This window comes from Fukomys damarensis, unplaced genomic scaffold (genome assembly GCF_012274545.1).
Source record: "Fukomys damarensis isolate Sample0158 unplaced genomic scaffold, DMR_v1.0_HiC HiC_scaffold_25, whole genome shotgun sequence".
NCBI lineage: Eukaryota > Metazoa > Chordata > Mammalia > Rodentia > Bathyergidae > Fukomys > Fukomys damarensis.
The window spans coordinates 23,351,692-23,373,827 of record NW_022900937.1 but is presented as its reverse complement, the minus strand read 5'-3'; the positions used below and the strand labels follow the sequence as shown (position 1 = coordinate 23,373,827).

The window sequence follows — 22,136 nt, the reverse complement described above, 5'->3', positions numbered from 1 at the left end:
GCCGGGCCCGGGGCCCCAGCGCGTGGCCAGCGGCGTCAGCTGCACCCGAGCCTCTCGCTCTGCCACATCGAGCGCGATGACGCCCAGCTCAAAGATGTGCGGCTTGAGCTCTGAGCTCTGGTTGAACGCGTGGTTGGACACATACCGAGAAGGGTCCCCATGGCCGCACTGTTGTGCCTCTGCTGGGTTCTCCGGAATCTGATCTTCCATCTCGTCCCCTTCATCTGGCTCTTCCGCCTCGGTCGCCCCTAGGATACTGATTCGGACCTGGCCCTGGCTTTTGCCTTTTCCCTCAGGTTTGGAGGGCAGGACGCTGTTGCCCCGGCCCTTGGTGGTGACTTTGTGGTCAGAGGTCGGGGCTTGCCTGTCGGGGTCTCCCTCCACACCGGAAGCGTGCTTCGGGGACCCAGCGGCAGCCACTGCCACGCGTACTGACGTTGAGTTTGTTCCCAGCTCATTCTGCGCACGACATGTGTAGATGCCCGCCTCCTTGGCACTCAGAACTGGCACCAATAAAGAGCCATTTGCCAGGGCCAAGAAGCGCGGGGTGGCGGGGGGCGCGGGCCACGCAGGTGCTGGAGTCGGGGTTGGAGCCTCCGTCTGCGTGAGCACTTCTCCATCTCCTTCTTCCTCCCCATCCTCTGCTTCTTCCGAGTGGTACTCCTTGCTTTGGACCGGCGCTTCTAAGACCACGGTGCCGCCCGGGATCTGAAGTTGCCACTGCAGGCGGGGAGTGGGGTGGCCTTCAGCTATGCAATGCACTGTGAAAGCCAAGCCGGCACGCAGAGGGGTGCCAGGCTCCTCGAGCGGGGGCTCCGCGCTCAGCCGTACGTTGGGAGGCGCACAGGGCAGGGCGGGCAGGCGGTGCACCGGCACCCCTTTCAGCTCCGGGGGAGAGGCGCAGGCGATGGAGTCGGGCTCCGGCAGCGAGACCCGGGTGCTGGCGGCCCAAGCCTGCAGCCACACTAGGCCGCAGCCACAGTGGAAGGGATTGTGGTACAGCTGCAGGTGAGACAGCGCGCTGAGTGCGTCAAAGGTGCCGGGCTCCAGCGTGCGCAGCCGGTTATTGTTAATGCGCAGCGAGCGCAGGTCCGGCAGCGAGCCGAGCGCGTCCCGGGGCAGGGAGCCCAGGCGGTTGTGGTTCATTTTGAGCAGCTGGAGAGCGCTCAGGTTACGCAGGTCGTTCCAAGGGAAGTTGGAGATAAGATTGTGGCTCAGGTCGAGGTTCTTCAGCTGACTCAGAACCGCCAGGGCCCCGGGCTCCACCGTGCGAACCTCACTGTGCGCCAGCCAGAGCGACGTGACCTGCGTGACGTTGGTGAAGGCCCCTCGTCTTAGCACAGTGATCTTGTTGGCGGACAGACTCAGAGTGGTCACGTTGGCGGGCAGTCCTTCGGGTACCTCGTGCAGCTCCTTGTAGGCGCAGTCTGCAAACTGATGCGCATACTTGTCCACGCAGGCACAAGGCTCCGGGCACGCTCGGACCACTCCTAGAAGCGCCCAGGCCAACCATGTGGCTCGAAGGGGCGCCATCTCTGCTCCTGAGAAGGAAGGAAGGGGGGTGGGGGAGGAAAGGGGAGAGGTGACTTACCGAGCTCCAACTTAGTGCAGGTGCCAGTAACCTCCTCTGTGCCCAAGAATTTCTCTTGGACGCGACTGGAGCTCAATCTAAGTCTCAGGATTTTCTGGATGCTCCCTCTCAGGACCTTGCCTTACTTTCCCAGAAGGCAAGGCACATGCCCATTCCACTGACATCTCTGTTTGTCTACATTTAACCCGGTAAGATGAATACATGGGATGTTTTTATCCATGGCTGGCTGTCCTCTCGAACCCTTTGTCCCACCCAGGCAGATAACACAAACAGAAGCTCTGGCATGGCCAACAGCCCCCACCTGCAGGACCTGCTGTACTCTCAGGAGGTTCGAAGGGCATTTCACAGACAGACACACAGGCACCCGGACACCTACAACAATGTACTCCTGCAACCCCATTGTTCTCAGAACTGAACCCAGCACTTGTACAATGCTTTCCAGCATGGTGCAGAGCACTTTCCTGTTCATTGTGAGAAGCAACCCATGCACAAGGACATGGGAGCTACTTTGTGTGCACACAGCCCTCCTCTGAGATTAAATCAGAGCAGAGGAGCAATACAGAAGACTGGCCCACTCGCAGACCCTTCTCCACCCTCAGCGAAGTCACCTCTTCCCAGGAAAGAGCCAGGGATGCTCTGGGAAGAGAAACTGCCCCTCAAGCCTGGGAAAGATTGTTGTGGGCACCGTCACTGTCACCAAAGCTTTCCCCGGAGGTCCCACAAAGCTCAGGCAGCTCCTGGGGTGAGGGACATAGAAGGGCCTCCAGCAGACAGGTTAGGGGACAGCTACCAGCTAATGAAACTGGAGAAGGTTCAAAATTCTGCACCATTTCCGTTGCCCCAGAGTCCCCAAGGGACTCCATGAAACCTCATTCCCAGCCACACAAACACATTGACACAGACTCCCTCCCCGTTTCAGGTTTGGCAGAGCCTCTCCCAACCTTGTCTGTGGGCTCCTGTGTTCCCTTCCCTGCCTTTGCTATGAGGGGGGGCTCCCTTCCCAGTTCCTCCAGGAGGCTGGGAGGGTGCAGGAGGCTGCCCCTGTGCCACCCCCACCCCGCTGAGTCGCTCACCCAGAGCTCGCAGCTGCCCGGATTGCAGCCTTTGGGCGGCAGCCCCCTCTCCAGACTCGGTGACAGCCCAAGGGCGCTTGGCGCATCTGTTGCTTTGCTGCAGGCAGAACCGGGTATGGGGGCGCACAAAAGAGATGAGTAAGTTTGAGGACTCCTCAGGCCCCGAGTCCCACTTCAGGCTTTCCCGGCCTTAGGTCGGTTCTCCTCACTTCTCCCCGCTGCAGGTTAGAGTGCTCGCGCGCCTCCGGGTTCTGCTGGCACGCGCACAGCCTCTCCCACCTCCTGCGATGTCTACGATTGTTAAAGCCATAGAGACCCTCCCCGAGAGGCGTTGTCGCCAGAGGAGCCACACATCCACCGCCCTGACTCGGCTCTTCCCAGCCCACTGCACCCCCAAAACCCACTTCCCCCTGCATTTACACACCCGCAGGTGTTGTCACTGCCCCTCATCAGTTACCCCACATGCTCAAAAGCATTCGCGCACGCACAAACGTATTTCACACAATCCACCTTCACGCGTTAGAATTGTCCATCATCCTGAAATAATCGAGTCGGTGTGTTGCACTCTCACTACGTTCACACGCATTTTCACAAGCACACCTTCGCTGGCACGCTCACCCCGCGCGTTTCGCACCGCACAACCATTCATGCTCACTCACCCTCGCGCGCCCGTCCCACCAGCTCCCGTGAGCTACGCTCCTAATTGAATGCGAGCCGCTCTTACGCCCCTCAACACGTGAGACAAACCATCGTTGAGGAATTTGGGAGCAGACAAGGCTCACAACGGAAGGGGGGGCGTGTCTCTGCCTTTAAACACTTTTGCAAATTCAGTCAGTGGCACAGAAAGACTCCAGCGGACCAGAGGGGCTATGCACAGCCTGGCTCGCCTGCACTGTTCCCTCTCGCACCCCCTGCTAGCCGCCGCCTCCCCGAAGCCACGTTCAACACTATGCATAATTGATAGTGTTAGCAGAGCGCCTCACCCTCACTGCCATTTTTGCCTGGATCTGAGCAGATACAAGTCCTATTCTCCCCCCAACCCCCACTCCCGCCAGACGAAAATGCGCAGCCCAGCAGGGCGCTCCGGGAAGAGCCGCCCCTCTCCCCAGCCCACCGCAGCCCTACCCAGCCGGAATTCTTTACGTCTGGTCTTTGTAGCGGAAGTCAGTTCTTGCAGCCCTCGGTTCACAGCGCTGCCGCGAGGTGGGGTGCGGGCGTCTTGCCACCCAAGCACCCCACTGTTAGTTCCTGGCAAATGGGGCTCTGAAGCTGCAGGGGATAGTGGCAGGGACAGGGCTGGTTACAAAACCGTCTGCTCTTCTTGAACACTGTGGGAGGAGGACGTAAGATTTTAACATTTCCACCCCCACACACACTCCAGTATCTTCATAGCCACACACACACACACTGTCCCCCAAGTGTGGTGGCACGCCACCACCCCGCTGTCTCACACCCTCACACAACAGCTGGCCTCAGCAGACTCAGGACTTGCTGTTCCTGACTCTCCCTAGCTGGCAAAACCCGACACTTGATCTAGCGAGAGGGAGGGGGAGATAGGGATGTCGAGGCATTTGGCTAAAACTCCTTTGGGCCTTGGTCCTGCCTACAGCAGCCCGAGGGACTAAGCTGCTGGCTAGAACCAGAAAGGGGTTTGGGCTCGTGGAGAACCAGAGCCCCAGCACCCTGTCCCTTTTGTAGACATTGAGATCTCAGGGGCACATGTGTCCCCCCAGCCCACACCCAGGCAGACGAAGGTCTCACTTGGCAGTCAGTGACACCCATGTTGGGGGCCTCTGCAGAGATCAATATTCCTATTTAAGTGTTAAGCATTTGAATGAGCCCAGGAGGGTGGGGAGAGGGACTGGACAACGCCTGCTGCATCTAAAGAGACCACCCGGCTGGCTGGGGTTCTGTGGCTTCTTTGTAAATTAAATAGGAACAGATTGGGCAGGCACACTCTGAGTCCCTCCCTCTGTACTACTCTTTTGATGGCTGCAAGAGGCCCGGCGAGCTGGAACCAGCACATCATATCAGCCACGTTCTGAACCCAGAATGTCACTAACCTGATCAGGCATGGGTCTCCACAGCCAACCTAAGGGGAGACTGCTGAGGCACCCTTGAAGAGAAGGTTGTGGAGAGTGAAGGACTGTCCTAGCCTGGGGACCCTACAGCAGTCCCTAACTTAGGTATGAGACCTGAGACTTGAGCCTGGCGGTGGCCAGGGCGTGGTGTGAATGGTGGGCAAGGCTCTGGCACATTTGTCTGCAGAGCAGGGGTGGAGAGGGGCATCCTGGAAACCTTGAGGGGGTGGGCCTGGGAGGCTTCCTCGCCAGAGGGATCCAAGGGGGCAGGTGTCTGGCAGCTCCTGATGGACACAGGCATGAGGACAGACAGGGAGGCTCCAGGCCGGGAGCTCAGAGCTAGTGGACCCTCTTCCTGGTTTTTACCTCTGTCTGATTCTTTTTGGTTTTTTTCGGGAGGCCAGAGGACCAAGGAATAAGTTGGAAAGAGGCGGGATGACAGTCTGGGGAGTGATTGAATCTCAGCTCAAAGCTCTCAGTACAATGTCTGCCAGCCTTCGGGGAGACTCTTTGCGCCCGCATTTTTCTTGCTAGAGCCAGAGCCTCAGGCGCTGGAGAGAAGTGGCTGAGGGAGCGATGCCCTCCCACCCCTCCTGGCGCGGACCCTATCCCCGAGGGTCTGGGTGGCTCTTGTTCTCTTTAGCAGGCGTTTTTTGTTCCCCGATCCTGGCCCTGCGGACAAACACCCCTTACCCCAGCTTTTGACTTGCAGAGCCCTGTGCCCTTCCCGGCGGGGCTGGAGCTCGAGTCGCTCCTGTGGGAGCCGCGACCAAGCTGAGCTGGAAGGCAGCGCGTACCTCCCCGAGCTCGGGAGCCGCTAGGTTGCGGCGGCGGGGCGAGGTTCACAAGGATACAGTTACTGCAGGCTGGGAACCAGGACCCCACCCCCGCCGCCGCCTGAGTCTCCGATCGTTAAAGAAACAGGCATCTAATCAGCTGTGTGGACTCAGGGATAGGGAAAGCGGGAATCCAAGGTTTTAACGCGCAGAGCATAGGGCTACAGATTCAGAAGCTGGCGAACCCGGCTTAAGCTTTTCTCCAGGCTTGGGGTCCTGAACCCAGACAGAGCCGGGGGCGAGATTCGGAGCCCAGGGCCGCTTTTTGAAGGTTGACTTCTGACTTCAACCTTGTGGATTCGGAAGGCCGGGAAGGTACGAAGGGTTGAAATCTGCAGGATGGGACTTGCTAAATCCTGGACTCAGTGAGCGCTCAGGTCTCTAGCCCGCCCCTGGTCAGCCCGCAACCCCTGCTGGACGCCGCCTTCTAGGCGCAGAGGCAGGTGGGGACCAGGCCCTGCCATCCGCCCCGCTGCAGCGCTCCAGGGAGGGGTGGCGCGCTCTCTGTGACCACTCAGCCTGCGTCCCAAGATCTGCAACTTCCTCTCCACTCCTATCACAAGAATGCTGATTCGCGTGCATGCTATTTCCAGCTCCGACGCTCAGGAGCGCCCCCTGAAGGCTCCTTAGGAGAAAGCTCTTTGTGCCCTCCATGGTCTAACACGCTAGGACAGGTTCTAGGATCAGACTCCATCGTGTATCAGCTGTGCAACCCTAGCCAGGTTACTCAACCTCTTTGTCCATTAAGAAAAAAGGGCATAAGGGGCCGGGGATTTGGTTCAGTGGTTCAGCTGTCTGTTTTCACTATCCCCTACACACACAGGCACTGTTGAGATAGGCAGCAGCCAGAATTATTATTAATAAATAATAATAGTTGCTGGCATGGTGGCGCACACCTGTGATCCTAGCACTCGGCAGCTAAGGCAGGAGGATCTCTGCAAGTTTGAGACCCGCCTGGGATTCACAGTGAGTTCAAGGCCAGCCTTGAACATAGTGAGACTGTCTCAAAACAAAAGCAAATTCTTAATAATAAGAGTAAATAATAATTACAATTATTGTTAATAATGGTTTCTAGTTTTAGATACTTAAACTTATCACCAGCATGCCTACTTAGGAAGAGGACCTGCAGCTGCAGACTTGGTGGAAGGTTTTTAATTAAAACCACATTCTGTTTAAGTATTTATTGGGCTCTGGGAGTTTAATTATTTCCTGGGGGGCGGGCAAAAGCTCCACCTCTGCCTCTGGGAAGAAAGATCGTTGATTTCCAAGGGAAGATGCAACCTGTGGCTAGAAGCAGCCAGGAGGAATCTTCTGAGCAGTTCAGATGCAACAAGACATTAATAACCCTTGCCTGAGCCGGCTACCTTTCTCCCTGTGCTTCTGTGAAATTAGCTGAACACACTAGCAATGCCATTTATTGCCATCAGAATTAATGACAGCTCTTCCAGTGGCAGCTTACAGAATTGTGTGGTCTGCAATAATCTCATGGAAGCAAGGGCACAGCCAGGAAGACACAGAGCTCCTGTGTGCAAGGGCAACACACTCGTGGGTGCATTCCTGCCCAGCCAGGCAGGGGCCCGGTGAAGGGTCCTGAGGTTGCCAGCCCCAAGCTGGCAGGACTCAGTGTGGCAAAGAGTTGGGACAGTGTAGTATGTGGGGATGGGGGGGGGCATGCTGTTTCCACCTACAAATAGCAAAATTCCATGTGGAGTAGTCTAGCAAGTGAGCTCCTCACCTGCAGTGTTCTGCCAGCCTGAGACAGTGTAGTGTGGGGATGGGGGGGGCATGCTGTTTCCACCTACAAATAGCAAAATTCCATGTGGAGTAGTCTAGCAAGTGAGCTCCTCACCTGCAGGGTTCTGCCAGCCTGGCTTCAGAGTGGGATGATGGGATGACTCCGCAGCTCAGGGACAACAGTCCCAGATGCATTCTTTTTCTGTCGTTTTATTTTTAAAGCACTGGGGTTTGAACCCAGGTCTTCACACTGAGCTACATCTCCAGCCTTTTTTAAATGACTTTTTTAGAGACAAGTTTTCACTAATTTGCTAAGTTGCCCAGGCTGGACTAGAACTTGTAATCTTCCTGCCTCGGCCTCCCAGAGTGCTGGGATTACAAATGTGTGCCATTATGCCTGGCTGCTGTCACCCTTAGGGTGACAACCTAAGACTTGTGTCCCTTGATGCTGTTGGACAAATTCAGCAGCAGCAGTAGGTGCTTATCACTGACAGGCTAGTGGGATAGAGGGATGGATTGTCTTTCCTGATGCCATAGCCCATCCTGGGGACTTATGACACTTCCTGGTTTAGGACACTGCATCTCTGAGTCAATCGCTGGCCAAGGGGATGGAATGGATTGGCTTAGAATAACCTAGTCCTGAAATGGATATTGAAATTCCATCCCAAGATTCCCTACAAGCAAAATACCCTTCAGAGAGCAGGATTGGGGAACACACATCTAGAGTATCCTAGTATTGTGTCAAAATGAATTGAAGCCTGGCACGGTGGTGTGCACCTGTCACCCCAGCACTTAGGAAGCTGAGGCAGGAAAATTGCCATGATTTTGAGGCCAGCCTGGATTACATAGTGAGACCCCACCCCAAAAATACAGAACAAAACATCAACCAAAGGAACTAATTGCAGTGAGAGTGGCTATAACATAATGAACCAGGTTCTCTATCTACTTCCTTGAGTGGAGAGGAGACCAGGCAGGCTCAGGCTGGGGTTGGGGCCAGGGCAGTGTTCAGGGAACTCTTTCTGCTGGCACACACCCCAGAGGATCCTCCGCTTTCATAGAATTCTTGAAAGGACTCCAATCTGTTCTTGGAGATGCCTGAGCTGAGATGCAACGCTATTTTGGGAGTGGTGAAAGCTGCAGTCCTTAGTTGGGTATTTAAAAGCAGGACGTGTCTGTGAGCTCAAAGATGTTCCTTCGTGCTGCGACTTCCCATCCTGAGCAAGTCCCGTGGAGGGCAGGGAGGTGTGGGGCTGTCAGGTGGAGCAGGGAGGAAGGAAGCTCCCTTGGTCTCACAAAGGATGAAGAGGCAGCATGAACTGAGGAGACCTCACAGACTTGGAGCCTGTTGTGGCTGTGACCTAAAATGTCCCCCAAAGGCTGAGTTGAAGGTTTGTTTGTTTTAAGGCTTTTGAACCCTCACTGATTATGAGGGTTCTAATTTCATCAGCAGATTTTTTTAAAAACAAAGCATTGGGGATTGAACCCAGGGCCTTTGCACTGAACTCCATACCCAGCCCTCTTTTATCTTTTATTTTGAAACAGGTCTTACTAAGTCACTAAATTGCCCATGCTGATCTTGAATTTGGAATCCTCCTGCCTCAGTCTCCCTGAGTGCTATGATTACAGGCATGCCCCACCAGGCCTGTCTGGATCAACTCATTGATGGATTTATAATTTGATGGCATATTGGGGGAAATGATAGAAATAGGAGTTGGGGCCTAGTTGAAGGGAGTGGTTCATGAGGGCGTGGTTTGGGGACTGTCTTGTCCCCGGTCCCTTCCTCTCTGGTTTCTTCCCCATCTCTCCATTTCCTGCCTCAATGAAGCGAATGCTTCACCCCCCCACGTCCTTCCACCACGATGTTGCTTCTTGACTTCCCACTGTGGGACCAGCCAAGTGTGGACCGAGCCCTCTGAAGCCATGAGGCTAGTTATACCCATCCTCCTTTAGGCTGCCCTTGTCAGGCATTTTATCCAGTGACAAAAGGCTGCCTAATGGAGCTCCAGGCCTTGAGCCACCTTCTCTTCCACCAAGGGCTCCTCAGCCTCCTGTCCCGTTCCTGAGGTCTCCGCTCTAGCCACACCAGTGAGGCAGGAGGTGGCTGCAGACACAGCTGGGAAAGCAGCAGGGTCCACCCACCTTGGAGCAGCTTTCTGGCCTAGATCCACCTGCTGAGTCAAACCTTAGCCCAGGACCAATGGGAGCAGGTACCCAGGTAACAGCTTATACACAATGATCCCTTGCGCCTAATGCCAGGGTCTTCTGCAACCCTTGGTGACCCGAACCACAATTACCATGCCACTGACTATGCAGATTTGCCCCCCTTGCTCCTTCACAGTGGCCTTTGGCTGCCCTGATGGTTTCTCCAAGGGCCATAAAAGGCCAAAAACTCTGCTGCTTGACTGAGAGGTGGAGTCAAGCCAATCACCTCAGACCAACCCCTCAACCTCACTCCTATCCCTAAGGATTAAAGCCTGTGGCACCAAGCCCCCTTGGGGCTGTGAGTTCTTCTCACTGGCTGCTCCCACCCTGTGGAGTGGATCTCATCTTTTCTCTTTCAAATAAATTATGAGCCCAGCAAAGCAGTGCACACCTGCAATCCTGACACTCTGGGAGGCTGAGACAGAAGGATCTCAAATAAATCACTGATCCTACGACAACTTTTGGGTATCCTACTCAATTCTTTGTTTAAGACATCAAGGACTTGGACAGGATCCCAACCTGGTAACACCAGGACATTGACCTAGTTCCTGCCAATGCTGCCCCTCTAGACCCTTGTGCCTGGGCACTATGGCTTTAAGGGTGAGTGGGCTTCTTGGGCTATCTGGGGCCATTGTTCCCTTCTGGGTGCCCTTGGCTGCCTCTGTCCTCCTCCTGTCATACTGCACCCTGTTTCTTCTCTTGAGGTTGCCTACATCCTTGGGCTCTAGGAGCTTATTCACCCTAGAATGGCTACATGCTGCTCTGAGAGTAAAGAGGCCTCCTGCTTCCAAACACATCCCAAGCTCCTTCCACAGGACTGAAATCTGGCCACTGAGTGCTTGAGCACTTGAGGCATTGAGCCAGGAAGGACACTGAGGAGGCTGCCTCTCCCTCTGTCTCACCCCCTCCATTCTCCATTGCCTGGTGCATCAGACGACCCAGACCAAGGAACTCCTGCACCCAGCAGACCCCTAGAGCAGGGCCTGGGGCCTCCTCCTCCTTTGTCCCCTGCTTCAAAGGTCCTGGAGAGCTGAGCACAGTGGTACATGCCTGCAATCCCAGCACTCTCGGAAGCTAAGGCAGGAGGATTTCATGTTCAAAGCCAGCCTAGTCAACCTATGAACTTAGCAAGACCCCCTATCAATATTTTAAAACCTGGGATCAGGGATTTAGCTCAGTAGTTCCACCACCTGCCTCACATGCACAAGGTCCTGAGTTTGATCCCTGGTACAAAAAAACCCACAAATAAACAAAAACACCCCCCCCAACAACAACAACAAAAACACACACAGAACCAAGCAAACAAACAAAAAAACCCTGTACCAATAAAACTTAACTTTAAAAGGCGTGGGGGGATTGGGAAATGGTTTCCCAGAAGTAGAGGTGAAGTAAGATTTTGCAGGCAAATGGTTGATCAAGGAAATACCCTGGCAGACTTCAGTAAGACAAAGAAGAAGCGAGAGGGAAGAAAGGAGCCAGGTGAAGGTGTGATTCAGGATGGGGTCCCACAGAGCTCTGGGGCTGACCCCAGACACTGTCCCCTCCCCTTAGCGGAAGGCAGACAGGGGCTGTGATGATGGTCAGGAGGTCCAGAGTCACTGAACACGGCTGCTGCTCCAGGCCTGCAGGTCCCCGTCACTGCCTTGAACTGTGAAATGCCCTGCCACTGAGCTTTTCAGTGACATTTTCCTTTCAGGGGCCGTGCAGGCCGCGGAGTGCCCTGCTTAGTGGCCAGTGGGATGTAAAGGCCCTTGAGACTTGGGTAGATGAGGCCTCTCCAGTGGAACCAGCCAGTTACCCCCACTTAGGGTCCCCTGTACCCACTCCCAGGCACACAGGCACCGTGTCTGGCACAGACAGATTACACCCCTGAATCAGTATCTGGAACAAGATGCAGATCCGAAGTCAGGCAGTAGGCCAGGCTGAGACCTGCAGTGAGGAGAGCTCTCCCCGGGGTCCTCTCAGCAGGTTGCAGAGGCACCACCAGCTCCATATCCAGGTAGGGCTCCTTCTGACAGCCTCAGCTTGAGGACAACCAGACACGATTCGCTGTATAGTGTTCTAGAGCAGGTCAGGGGTGAGGGCTACATTTCCACAGACTTCCTGTGAGACTTTGGAAAAAACTCTTCTCCCTTCTGGGCCTCAGTTTCCCCTCCTGTTCTGTAGTGCTAAATGTCCCTTCTGCACGCCTGCAGAAGCCCTCTGGGGCTCAGCCTGTCCCACTGAATGCAAACTGAGCGGGAGCCCTCAGCGCAGAACCCCCCAGGAGACTAGCAGGGGCCGCTCTGATGTCCTCCTTGAAGTGTCCCACACACCATGCAGGCTTTGCTGGGAACCAGCATCTGTGGATGCCTCAGCCTCAACTCCCTGTGCCTTATCTCCAGGCCCAGCTGGGAACTTGATGTATTTATTCTGTTCCTCCCAGGGCCACCTCCAGAGAAGTTGGCTGTGCTGGGAGAAAGCGACCTTCACACAGAGGGCTGCCTCGTGGCTAGGTGGGGGCGAGGAGGAGGGGACAGCTATAAATCCCTCCAGCGTGCAACCGAGGGCTGACCCTGTCTGGCAGAGGATGCAGTTGAGGAGGCTTGGGGAGATGGGGACAGGGATACTAGAAGTCCTTGGGGACAGAGTCACCTAGATCCTAAATAGACTGGAATCAGGAGAGGAGAGGAGGGGAAGAGAGGGAAGAGGAGCACAGAGGTGGGAGGAGGGGCAGGAGGGATGGAGCTCGCAGAGCAGTCTCTCCTCCAGGGTGTTGGATGTTGAGCTACTATTTTTATTGCATGGCTGATTTGCTAAGTTTAGAATTTTACATATGTTATCGCATTGAGTCTTCTCCCTTTCTGAGTGATATCATTCCCAATTTGCATGAGATCACAGAGGCTAAGTAGTTTGTCCAAGGTCACACTCAGAGCTGAGATCCAAACCCAAGTCCTCTGAAGTCCACGTTCTCACTACCGTTCCTGCCTCCACAGGGTGCCACTGTGGTCCCAGCCTCCCCCCACCCCGCGCACCTTGGCCCATAAATGACCTGGTTTGGCCCATCCTGGGGTGAACCATTCAGCTTCTGGCTGCACCCCAGGCCCTGGCACCAGTCTGTGCTTTGACCATAGTGTCCCGCATTCAGACGAGTGAATCCGGATATCTGTAGCTCGTGTTTGTACTCTGCTGAGCTATCAAGTTTGGGATATTTATGATATTTATTAGCTGACTTTAGCATAGTCCAGGCAGCTGGTCTCTGGGAGGATTGCTTTGGGCTAAATTTAAGAAGTTCCTCAAGCCAAAAACAAAGACCTTTTTCCTTCCTTGATGGCAAATGGAAGGGCAACTTGAGTCTTCCAAACTTCCTGCTGTTGTTTATTTTATTTACTTTTTTATGAGGATGGAGGTAGTCCACGGAAACCCTGTATCTCTCTCAACAGACTCCTCAGGCATTTGCTATATTCAGGTCCTGTAGGCCGGAGGTGACCCTTGGATTCAGAGATGAAAACAAAGGGTGGCATTGTTCCCTCCATCCTCAGCCCAGGCTCTGCCTGGCCCCACACCTGTCTGTGTGCAGAAGAAAATTTTCTGGGTTCAGATGTGGTGATTTGGCACCTAGAAAAGCCTAAGGAATCTGCAGAGTATCTCTGGTGCTAAAATTTCACTGGGAGGAAAATAAAATTAGTGGAAAGCTTCTAAAAATACTTCCTAGGGGGGAAATAATGAAAAAAAATGTTTGAGAAACTTTGGCCTACCAAAAAAAAAAAAAAATCCTTAGAAGTACGATACATTTCCCCAGGAGGACTGGATGGTTGGGGTGCCTTTAGGGTGGCTGTTTCCCCACCACCTGGCAGATTGGGAGAGCACAGGAAGGAGAAACCAGGAAGCCTACACCTTCCCCATGTCCAGGAACCTTGTAATGTTCACTACAGATGGTGGCAGTGTAGACAGAATCCTGGCCTCCCTGCAGACAAACCCCAACTCTGAAGAGATGGAGGGAGGCGTGGAGAAAGGGGACAGTAAATTTAAGATGTGCTACGTACATGCAGCAACTCTTTTTGTATACTGCAAACATAAACCAATAAAAATAAAGTAAAATGAATTGATATGTTCAGGTACGCTGTGCCAATTTCCCAAAATAAATCCATCATCATATAGACATTCATTAATAAGATAGAAAAATTATTAAAATAAACATTTTAAAGTAAAAACTTGAAACATAAAAAGCAACTGAACTCTGCTGCAGGCAAGCATACCACTTCGAATGGGATCCCTGGCCTTGGAGCCTGGGGACGAGAACCCATGACCCGTGACCGTGTAGGTGGCTGGGAGGACTAAAAGAGAGGGTGATGCAGCATCCAGTTCACCAGGGTTTTCTCCCTTCTCCCTAGGGTGCCAGCTGGGCTTTGTTCACCTGCTGCCCCAGGGCGCTCCCTTCCAGTGAGAGTCCTAATCCGATCCCACCCCACATGCTGCGCTTGGGCCCTCACTCTACTCCTTCCTCCAGGGCTAACTTGAGCCCTAACCCCAGCACTGCCTCCTCCATAGCCCTCCTAATTCCCCAGTACCCCAACAGAAGCCACTCACTTCCATGACCACAAGTTTTGAAATACTTGTGTCCCTGCTGGTCATGTTGTTACTTAATGCTTGTCCCAAGTGGATCTTTAAGGAATCCCACGTTATGCCTGTTGTGGTGGTGCATGCCTGAAATCACAGCACTCAGGGAGACTAAAGCAGGAGGATGGCAAGCTTGAGTACTTTCTTTGCAACTTATCAAGACTTTGTGTCTCAAAGTGAAAAATAAAAAGGGCTGGAGATTTAGCTCAGTGGTAGACTGCCCCTTAGTTGCATCACTTGTTAAAAAAAATGGGGTGGGGGGAGAGAAGAAGAATCCCACCTAAGTATCATTCTGAGCAACTCAGAAACCATGGCTTTGATGGTTGGTTACATGATTTCAAATAGCTGCTAAAATAAATATAAAAGGTGCAACGTTTAGAAACTTCTTCATGCACACAATCTGCTCTCTCCAATAGCCTGGGGAGGCAGCAAGGTGCTGTAGAAAGGGCTGAACTCCCCAGCAGCCAGCACCCAGTTCCACCCTCTTGGCCAGCCCAACCCAGCCCAGCCCAGCCCAGCCTCAGCCAAGCTGGTGGGCTGTGGTGCCCCCTACTGGCCATGTCTGGGAGCAGCCCAAACTAGGCTCCCCTAGCTACCCTGGGAGTATAGGATGCTGGTACCCAGTGGAAGGAGGAAGGGTGCAGTGAGAAAACAGCCAGTTCGGACACCAGGGAAGCAGCTGGGTATCCTGCAGGTGAAAGGAAGAGTAAGGCTGGGGCTGGGGGGTTCAAGCATATGTTTGTGACCTACATGGAGATGTGAGTGTCCCCAGAGTGGGTACTGGCCTGCCACAGGAAGGCTGGCCTCTGCTCCAGCCTTGTCCCCTCTGGTGTGTTGGGAACACAGAGATACCCACTATCTGCCACTCCACAATGGGTCTCCCGCTCGCTCTTCTTGGTGCCCATTGACCCCAGGACCCCAGAGCTGTCCGTTCTGTCCCAGACCAAGCTTTATTGCCTTGAAGCCAGGCTCATGACTTCCTCCCTGCTTTCCTTTTGAGGTGGGGCCTTTCTCTCTTCTCAAACTCACAACCCTCCTGCCTCAGTCTCATTTCTTTTTTTTTGTACTAAGATGTTTATTTTTCTATCATTTATATAGCAATCACATTCCCATCTTCGTTGTCTGTGAAAGAGCTTATATTTGTGTGGCTTTGTACACATTGAAAAGCTATTCTATTTTCACAAATACATTTTCTGATTGGTTCACTCAAAGTTCCTGTGACAAATAATAGGCACTGACCCATTTTATAACAAGAGAGCTGGAGGATCAGGGAGTTAGTTAAATGTGCCAGGCCACAGGCTGGGAAAGCTGAATTCCAGTGCTTGTGTGGCAAGAGTGGTCAAGGGTGGCAATGCTCTGCCTGTGACATCTACACAGTGTGCATGCTCTGAGCCTCCTCTTCTACCACTGGTTATTCTTGGGACCCAGTGGAAGGGTAGAGCTGTCCAGTGGGGGCCAGTGGCCAAGCTCTTGCTCACCTTACACTCCGGACTCCCTCTGAAGGGGTTTGTGAAGCTAGTGTCTCTTTTCCTACCTGTGGCTTTCTGCTTTGGAAATGGTCCCAGCCCAAGCCCATCCTAGGTCTCCCTATTTGAAATAGAGGGTTCACATTCTGGAGACACTGAACAGGGGGGCGGGCTCTCAGCTCTGCTCTGCACTGAAGGACCCCACAAAGCATAGCTAAGAGGGGCAGGCGATGGTCCAGGCAAGAGGCATCTCAGTGGCTCCCTGGGCTGGTCTGAATTGGAGAATCAGGCTTTTATAAGTCTGTGTGTGTGTGTGTGTGTGTGTGTGTGACAGGGTCTCACCATGTAGTCCTGGCTCTCTGGCCCTGAACTCACAGTGATCTTCCTGCCTCAGCCTGGCGAGATTCCATCTTTATCAAAGGCTGTGACAGTGTGGACAGCCCAAGTGCTCCTTTATTATAAAATCTTGTGATCAACAGCTTCTTAAAACAGCCACCTTGGTAGGGCTAGAAGTGGTCAAGGCTGACAGCAAAGATAAGAAAGGGCCCCGTGCTATCCTGCCAGCTGCCAAGGCGGTCGGCACACCCAGGCTGGGTCCTGCCCGCCCTCAATCCTCTCCCTCCACTGCCTGCTCAGAGCCAGAGCTGTAACAAGAATTTCTTTCCAATGCATCAGAGTTCGCTGAGGGTGCCAATCATGACCAAGCTGGGAGCAAACTCTGCAGGGTGCCTATGTGGTTTCTGGGACACCCAACGGACAGGGTGGGGTGTGGGTACTCAGCCTTTACCTGTGTGAAAGCAAAGGCCATCCAACATCAAGGTGGGTGCCTGGGCTCTCTGAGAACCAGGAGGAATGGAGAGAGTAGAAGATGGGGGAAGGAATGGCCCTGAGCACCCTGGTTCTGAAGCTGACCTCTGGAGTAACCACAGGCTCAGGCCCATGGGTTTGGAATGGAAACTAAGTTCAGGATGAGAACTTTTGTTTGTTTTTGAGACAAGGTTTCACTATGTAGTTCAGGCTAGACTTGATCTCACTATGTATCCCAGGATGCCCTTGAAGTCATGAAATACTCATGTCTCAGCCTCCCAAGTGTTGGGATTATAGGCATGCACTGCTCCATTGGGCTCTGGAATGAAAACATTCCCATCTGCTGACTCAGAGTCCTGCTGCCCATGCCTAAAAGCCCAGGATGGCAGAGCTGGCTGGGAGTGCTCTGTGCCCAGAGGCACCTTTCAGAGATGGGGACACTAGTGCTCTGGGAATGGGAGGAACAGGGAGAAGGCTTTCTCTGCTGCCCTACATCAAATTGCCTAGAGAAGTACAGACTACTGCCCCCCACCCCCAGTAAAGACCCTGCTCTGGAGGCCTGAGGCTCAGCCTATGGATCTGGGGTTGCCAATGTCGCAGGCCATCCATGGGGATGTCGCCTGGCAGGTTGTGGGTAGGACGGTGCTGGGAGGGGTCTGCAAGCCAAGAACCCAAGAGCAGAGCTGCAGGAAGGAAAAGGCATTTCAGTGCAGACAGGGACAGGGATGGTGCAGTTTCTGATGCTCTCTGTACCCAAGGTCCCTCTGGATGAATCTTCTCCAAGAAGGACTTGAGCAGAGAGTGGGCTGCAGAGACAGAGGCTGGGAGAATCGGCACTCATATGGGGCAGTTTGCTGTGGAAGGCACTTTGGGTACCCAAGGGCACCCCTATGTGTGGGTGCTAGGGATGAGCTACAGGGCCTCAGAGAACCAAGGTCATACCTTCACTCAGGGCTTCTCTGGGCCAAGCTCCTCAATGGGGGGCCTGGGTGCCACTGGGGGTGGGTGCCTGGCCTCCTCTGTAGGATCTGCAGAGAAGGGGAATTTGGTCTCAGATAAAGGGAACTGATTTTGTGTCAAAGGATTACAGAGTACTAGGGACCAGGCCCTGGGAATGATGGATAGGCAGGGCCTGCTCAGGGATCCCTCAACTCTGCTTGGGGGCAGCGAGCCTGGGAGAGGCCTTGTGCTCAGGCCTGGGCCTAGGCCTAGGCCTGCTCCTTCAGCAGGAGGCCATCCAGGTAGGTCCTCAAGGCTTGCAGGTGGTGTGAGGACTGTGCAGGGGATGAGGTGCTTTGTGGGCTCAGGTATTGGCCATACTTCTTCAGGCCATGATGTGGGTCACAGCGGTGCGCAGTGAGCAGCTCCAGGAAGCTCACCCTGTTCAGGGCCAGCAGCTGGGTCTCAGCCCAGGGCAGGACGCCTGCCTGCACCAGGGGTTGCAGAGAAGAGAAACACTGCAGGATGATGAAGGGGTATACGTGCTGGGCCAACTGCGGGCCAGGTGAGACCTCGAGCAGGCGGCACAGGTCACGCATGGCCAGCACAGTGGCCAGGGCACTGTGCTTGCTCACTTTCCTTGCCAGGTAGGTCTTGGCCAGGTTCTTGAGCTTGTAGCTCCTGACTCCGGGAACCCGCTCTTGGATGAGGGGTAACACAGCCAGGAAGCCTGAGATGGCCTCCTGGAATTCCCAGAGCCTACTAATGTCCTCCAGGGCCTTGAAGAAGCTGGGGAGGCCAGCCCCCCACAGCTTATAGCAGGCCAAGATGGGGCGGTGCATGGACCTCAGGAAACTGAGGAAGTGCCGTAGCCCTGCCTCCAGGGAGACAGCCTTGGTGTAGACGCTGTTGAAATCCTCTGGCTGGATGAGCACTCGAAACTTGCTTTCCTGGTTCACGGCCGCCAGCTGGCTAATCTTCTGAGCTGGGCAGAGAGAAGGGCATGGTGAGGCCTGAGGGCACCAACGATGCTGTGGAGGGTGCGTCTGACCCGCCTCCTAGAGTTCCTGCCTCCGGGCCACTGGCAGAATGAGGCCACAGCCGCCACATGCAGCTCCAACCTGGCTTCAAGGCCAAGGTCATAAGGAGAGGCCAGACTGTCCTTCACAGGCCTCACCCACCAGATGGAGGTCAGCTGACCTCCACCCCACCCACGCTGGAGTTTGCCAAACTTGTGGAGCCAAGTCACTCTCCTCTGTCTTCTCTCACCTATACCAGAGGCCAGAGACTGCTTCTTCCTGACCCCGTCTCTTGGCTAAGGCTTCCAGTCTCCTCAGCACCCAGCACCCCATGCTATCTGAAGTCCTGATGCTTCTGGCTGGTGAGGCTTGCCCCAGTGTCAAGACCACACTCAGGCCAGGGCCAGGGCTCCTGCTCCAGGGAAACATTGCAGGGCCCGGGCAAATGCTGGGAGCAAAGGGTCATCTCTCCAATGGCCCTGGCTCTGTTAGCTTCCTGAGTCCCCTCTTGCAGGTCAGCCGTGTACTTAGGGCCATGGCCTTGCTGGGATGACCGGTCTCGGGAAAAAAACCTGCCACTGTTCCTGGTCACAGAGCATTCCTTGGCCTCTCTGCCCAAGAGGAGGTCTGGTCAGGGGTGAATGCACAGGGTGCTTGCCTTCCTCCCACAGCCAGGCCCTGCTCTCAGCTGGTATCCTTATTCATACCACCAAGTCATGTACCTCAGGTCCTAGGGCAGCCACGGTGAGTTGTGTGCCCGGCCATCACTGGCCAGGGCTCAGGGCTGGCCCGGGCCTTGCAGACAGCTCTGTCTGCACTTCTCCTGGGGACTCAGAGACTAAGCTAGAAAGGGACAGGGTGGCCCCAAGAGAACCCACTTTCATTGTCAATCTTGAGGTTAAAGAACACCAGGGGCCTGTCTTCTGCCCGCGGGTCAGTGAGGCTCTGGTTCTGGACCTGGAGGGAGTTGGTCTCCTCCAGCTGCAGGTCACTAGACTCACTGCTGCTGTCGTCCAGCTCCTGAAAGGACTGCAACACAGAAAAACCAACAGGTCAGGGCATGCAGGGACTGTGGGAGTAGAGGGCAAGGTAAGCATGGGCCCAGCAGCTAGTGTGCATGAGTATACGAGCAAGCCAACACAACCAGGGGCATCTGTGAGCACAGGGAGGGTGGGTTATGGGGAAAGGTGTGCATGAGAATGTGTGTGCGTGAACAGGTGTGAGTGGGGTATATCTCGTGTAAGGATCACGTGAGGCAGGGCACGTGTCTAAGGGAGTAGGTGTGAAGGGTGAGGTCACATGAGGAAGCATGAGTATGCGTGGGTCTGCACAGGTGGCAGTGAATTTGAGCATCTAGCTCGCTGGTGGGTAAGTGTGTGGAAGTGTGAACATGTGAACAAGGGTGTGCATGGACAAGCTGCGCCAATTGCAGAGATTCAGGGAAGGGGCCGGTCACTCTGAGCACATGCAGTAGAAATGTTGCAAACTTGGGATGGGAGGAAGTAGCCTCATCTGCAGCCCCAGGTAATGTTTCTAAAAGGGGCCAGGGACCTGGTTTTCCCTGTCCTGAAAGCCAGTTGAGGTCCCTGTGCAAGCACATAGGGGAGGAGGAGGTGGCTCAGCCTCCTGGAAGCCACCTCTGGGTGGACACACCAGTCCCTGGCAGAGAGAAGGCAGTGAGGGAGCTCAGAGCTCAGCATCCATGTCTGGCTGTAGGGGAGCTAAGCACATCAAGCCAGGCTCAGCGCTCGAGACCTGGAGCTCCAGCACCAGCACTGGTCCTGGCTGTGGTGCTGTGTGAAGACCTGGGCAGGGAGCTGAGCTGGAAAAGCCCCACTTTGAAAGGTGTTCAGGAGCCTGGGCTACACAGTGGGTAGGGTGTCTAATGAGAACACAAAGAGTCAGTTGCTGAGCATTTGCACAACCTCCAAGCCCAGGTGCTTAACCTTTGGCAAACCTCCTGTGAATGCCACCGGTGGATATTACCGAGACCAGGAGGATGGAATACGGCCAGTGTCTTGGGGACAGAGCTCGGTGCCTGTTTGCTCTGGCCTCTGGCTGACACCTCTGGCCTGGGAGAGCCACCCACTGCTGGGGTGAACATGTTTTCCACAAACCTTCAGCCAAGAGGAAAGTCACCACTGCCCACGAGCAGGTTAAAAGGTGGGCTTTCCTCTATTTGCATTTTGGGGCCTGTGCTGGGCTCACCAATTTCTCCCAGGTAACTGACAGAATCAGACATCAAGGGCAGATCTGTCTAGGGCTGGATTTGCTGAATGCACCCTGCACCTCTGGATCATCGACTCCACCACACAGTCAGGCTGATTTTCCGTCTTGCTCTCCTCAGTCTCCTCTCCATCTAGCCTCCCTTGAGGCAGCCTCCTGGTCTCCATCCTCTTCCCTTCAAAGGCCATGAGTTGTCTTCCATCTCTAGCCTTCTGGGTGCTTCCACACTTGAGCCATGGATAGGGCTGGGCTGCCTGCTGTGTCCTCACTGGCCCCAGCTCCCTCTTGCCAATAGTTGGGCCCCCTCTCCCTGGGCTGCGGCTCCATCCTGTGACCCACGAATACAGCACACTGGGCTTTCTCTTCTTCCTTCTTTCTGCTCCAAACAGAATTACTGAAAGCTTCTTTGTGGCCCTGAGTGCTTCTGCCTGGCTTTTTCCATCTGGCAGTGTACCTGTTGGCCCCAGCACCATCTTCCCAGCTTTAGACCTGCATTCTCAAAAGCAAGGCTCTCCAGAGAGCAACACAGCTGCACCTCTCGGCTACTGTCCTAGTCACTTTCTTCCTGCTGAGACATACTACCCAACACCTATGACTTAAAGGAGGTTTCTTTGGCTCCCAATTTGTGGAGATTTCAGTTCATGGTCGTCTGGCTCCCAGACAAGGTGGCACGACGCAGGGGCATGGCACAGGAGTACACTCATGGCATGGCAGCGAGAAAGCAGAGGGAGAAGGGAAGAGCTACGGAAGAAGATAAACTCTTCGAGGAAGTGCTCCTAGTGACACACATCTTTCCACTAGACCCCACCTCCTAACAGCAAGTCAGCTCTAAACTCACCAGTAGCCTAATCTACCTATGATTATTGCACATCCACAATCCGATCAACTCCCCCAACCCCACCTGAATGCATGAGGCTTGGGGGGGGTCCAGATATAAACCGTGACAGCCACCTTCCCATCTTCATACCAAGTCATATATATGGCAGCCATCCCAGCCTTGCTTTTAGAGCCTTCCATTGTCCTGGAGCTGTGGAAATGAGGCTTCCTTCCCTAAGGGCACCTTGGGGGCTCCTCCTGGATGGGACACCCCTTTTCCTGAGCTTCCCGAAGGAGGAAGGGTGGGATCTCACAACCTGACACCTCTTGCCTTTGGGGGCTGTCATAAAGGATGGCTGGATTACTGAACATCTTGCATTTAATCCATAGCTGAGAACCCACAATTCCCTCTCCCCTTAAATTCCAGCAACACAGCCAAGGAATCCCAGGACAATGAAGCAAGACTTTTCTAAAAACTCTGGGCTACCGGGAGGAAGAGCAGTGGACACATAGGAGGCTAGGAATTAGTACCTTACCCTCCCTGCCCTCTGAGGAGATTCCCATCCCACCTCAGCTCCAGCTTTATTTCATGGATCAGGATGGCTGGGTGTAAGGCAGGAAAGTGGAGCACAGATAAAGACAATCGGGGGGCAAGGCTGAGACATTTGAGCAGATAAATGGGGATGGAGAAGAAGAAAGAAGAAAAAGAAGAAAGAAGAAAGAAGAAAGAATAAAGAAGGAAGAAGA

General features: G+C 54.2%; 2 protein-coding genes across 3 annotated transcripts in view; both read right to left on the bottom strand.

Moving 5' to 3' along the window:
* Islr2 (immunoglobulin superfamily containing leucine rich repeat 2) overlaps positions 1-5,778 on the bottom strand; it is a 7,317-nt gene extending 1,539 nt beyond the window's left edge. The window contains 4 exon segments of the mRNA XM_010626850.2: positions 3-1,541; positions 2,665-2,761; positions 3,790-3,992; positions 5,439-5,778. Of these exon segments, the coding sequence (XP_010625152.1) occupies positions 3-1,533 (1,531 nt within the window). The 5' untranslated portion in view covers positions 1,534-1,541; positions 2,665-2,761; positions 3,790-3,992; positions 5,439-5,778.
* A 9,409-nt stretch (positions 5,779-15,187) lies between these two features.
* Positions 15,188-22,136, bottom strand: part of Pml (PML nuclear body scaffold) — a 33,781-nt gene continuing 26,832 nt past the window's right edge. Inside the window, exons 8-9 of one of the 2 annotated variants that reach the window (XM_010626863.3) lie at positions 19,226-19,376; positions 15,188-18,313 (exon numbers count right to left, since the gene is read on the bottom strand). In XM_010626863.3, coding sequence (XP_010625165.1) covers positions 17,598-18,313; positions 19,226-19,376 — 867 coding nt within the window. In that variant the 3' untranslated portion in view covers positions 15,188-17,597. The remainder of the gene's footprint in view (positions 18,314-19,225; positions 19,377-22,136) is intronic. The other variant, XM_010626873.2, reaches the window with a different exon arrangement.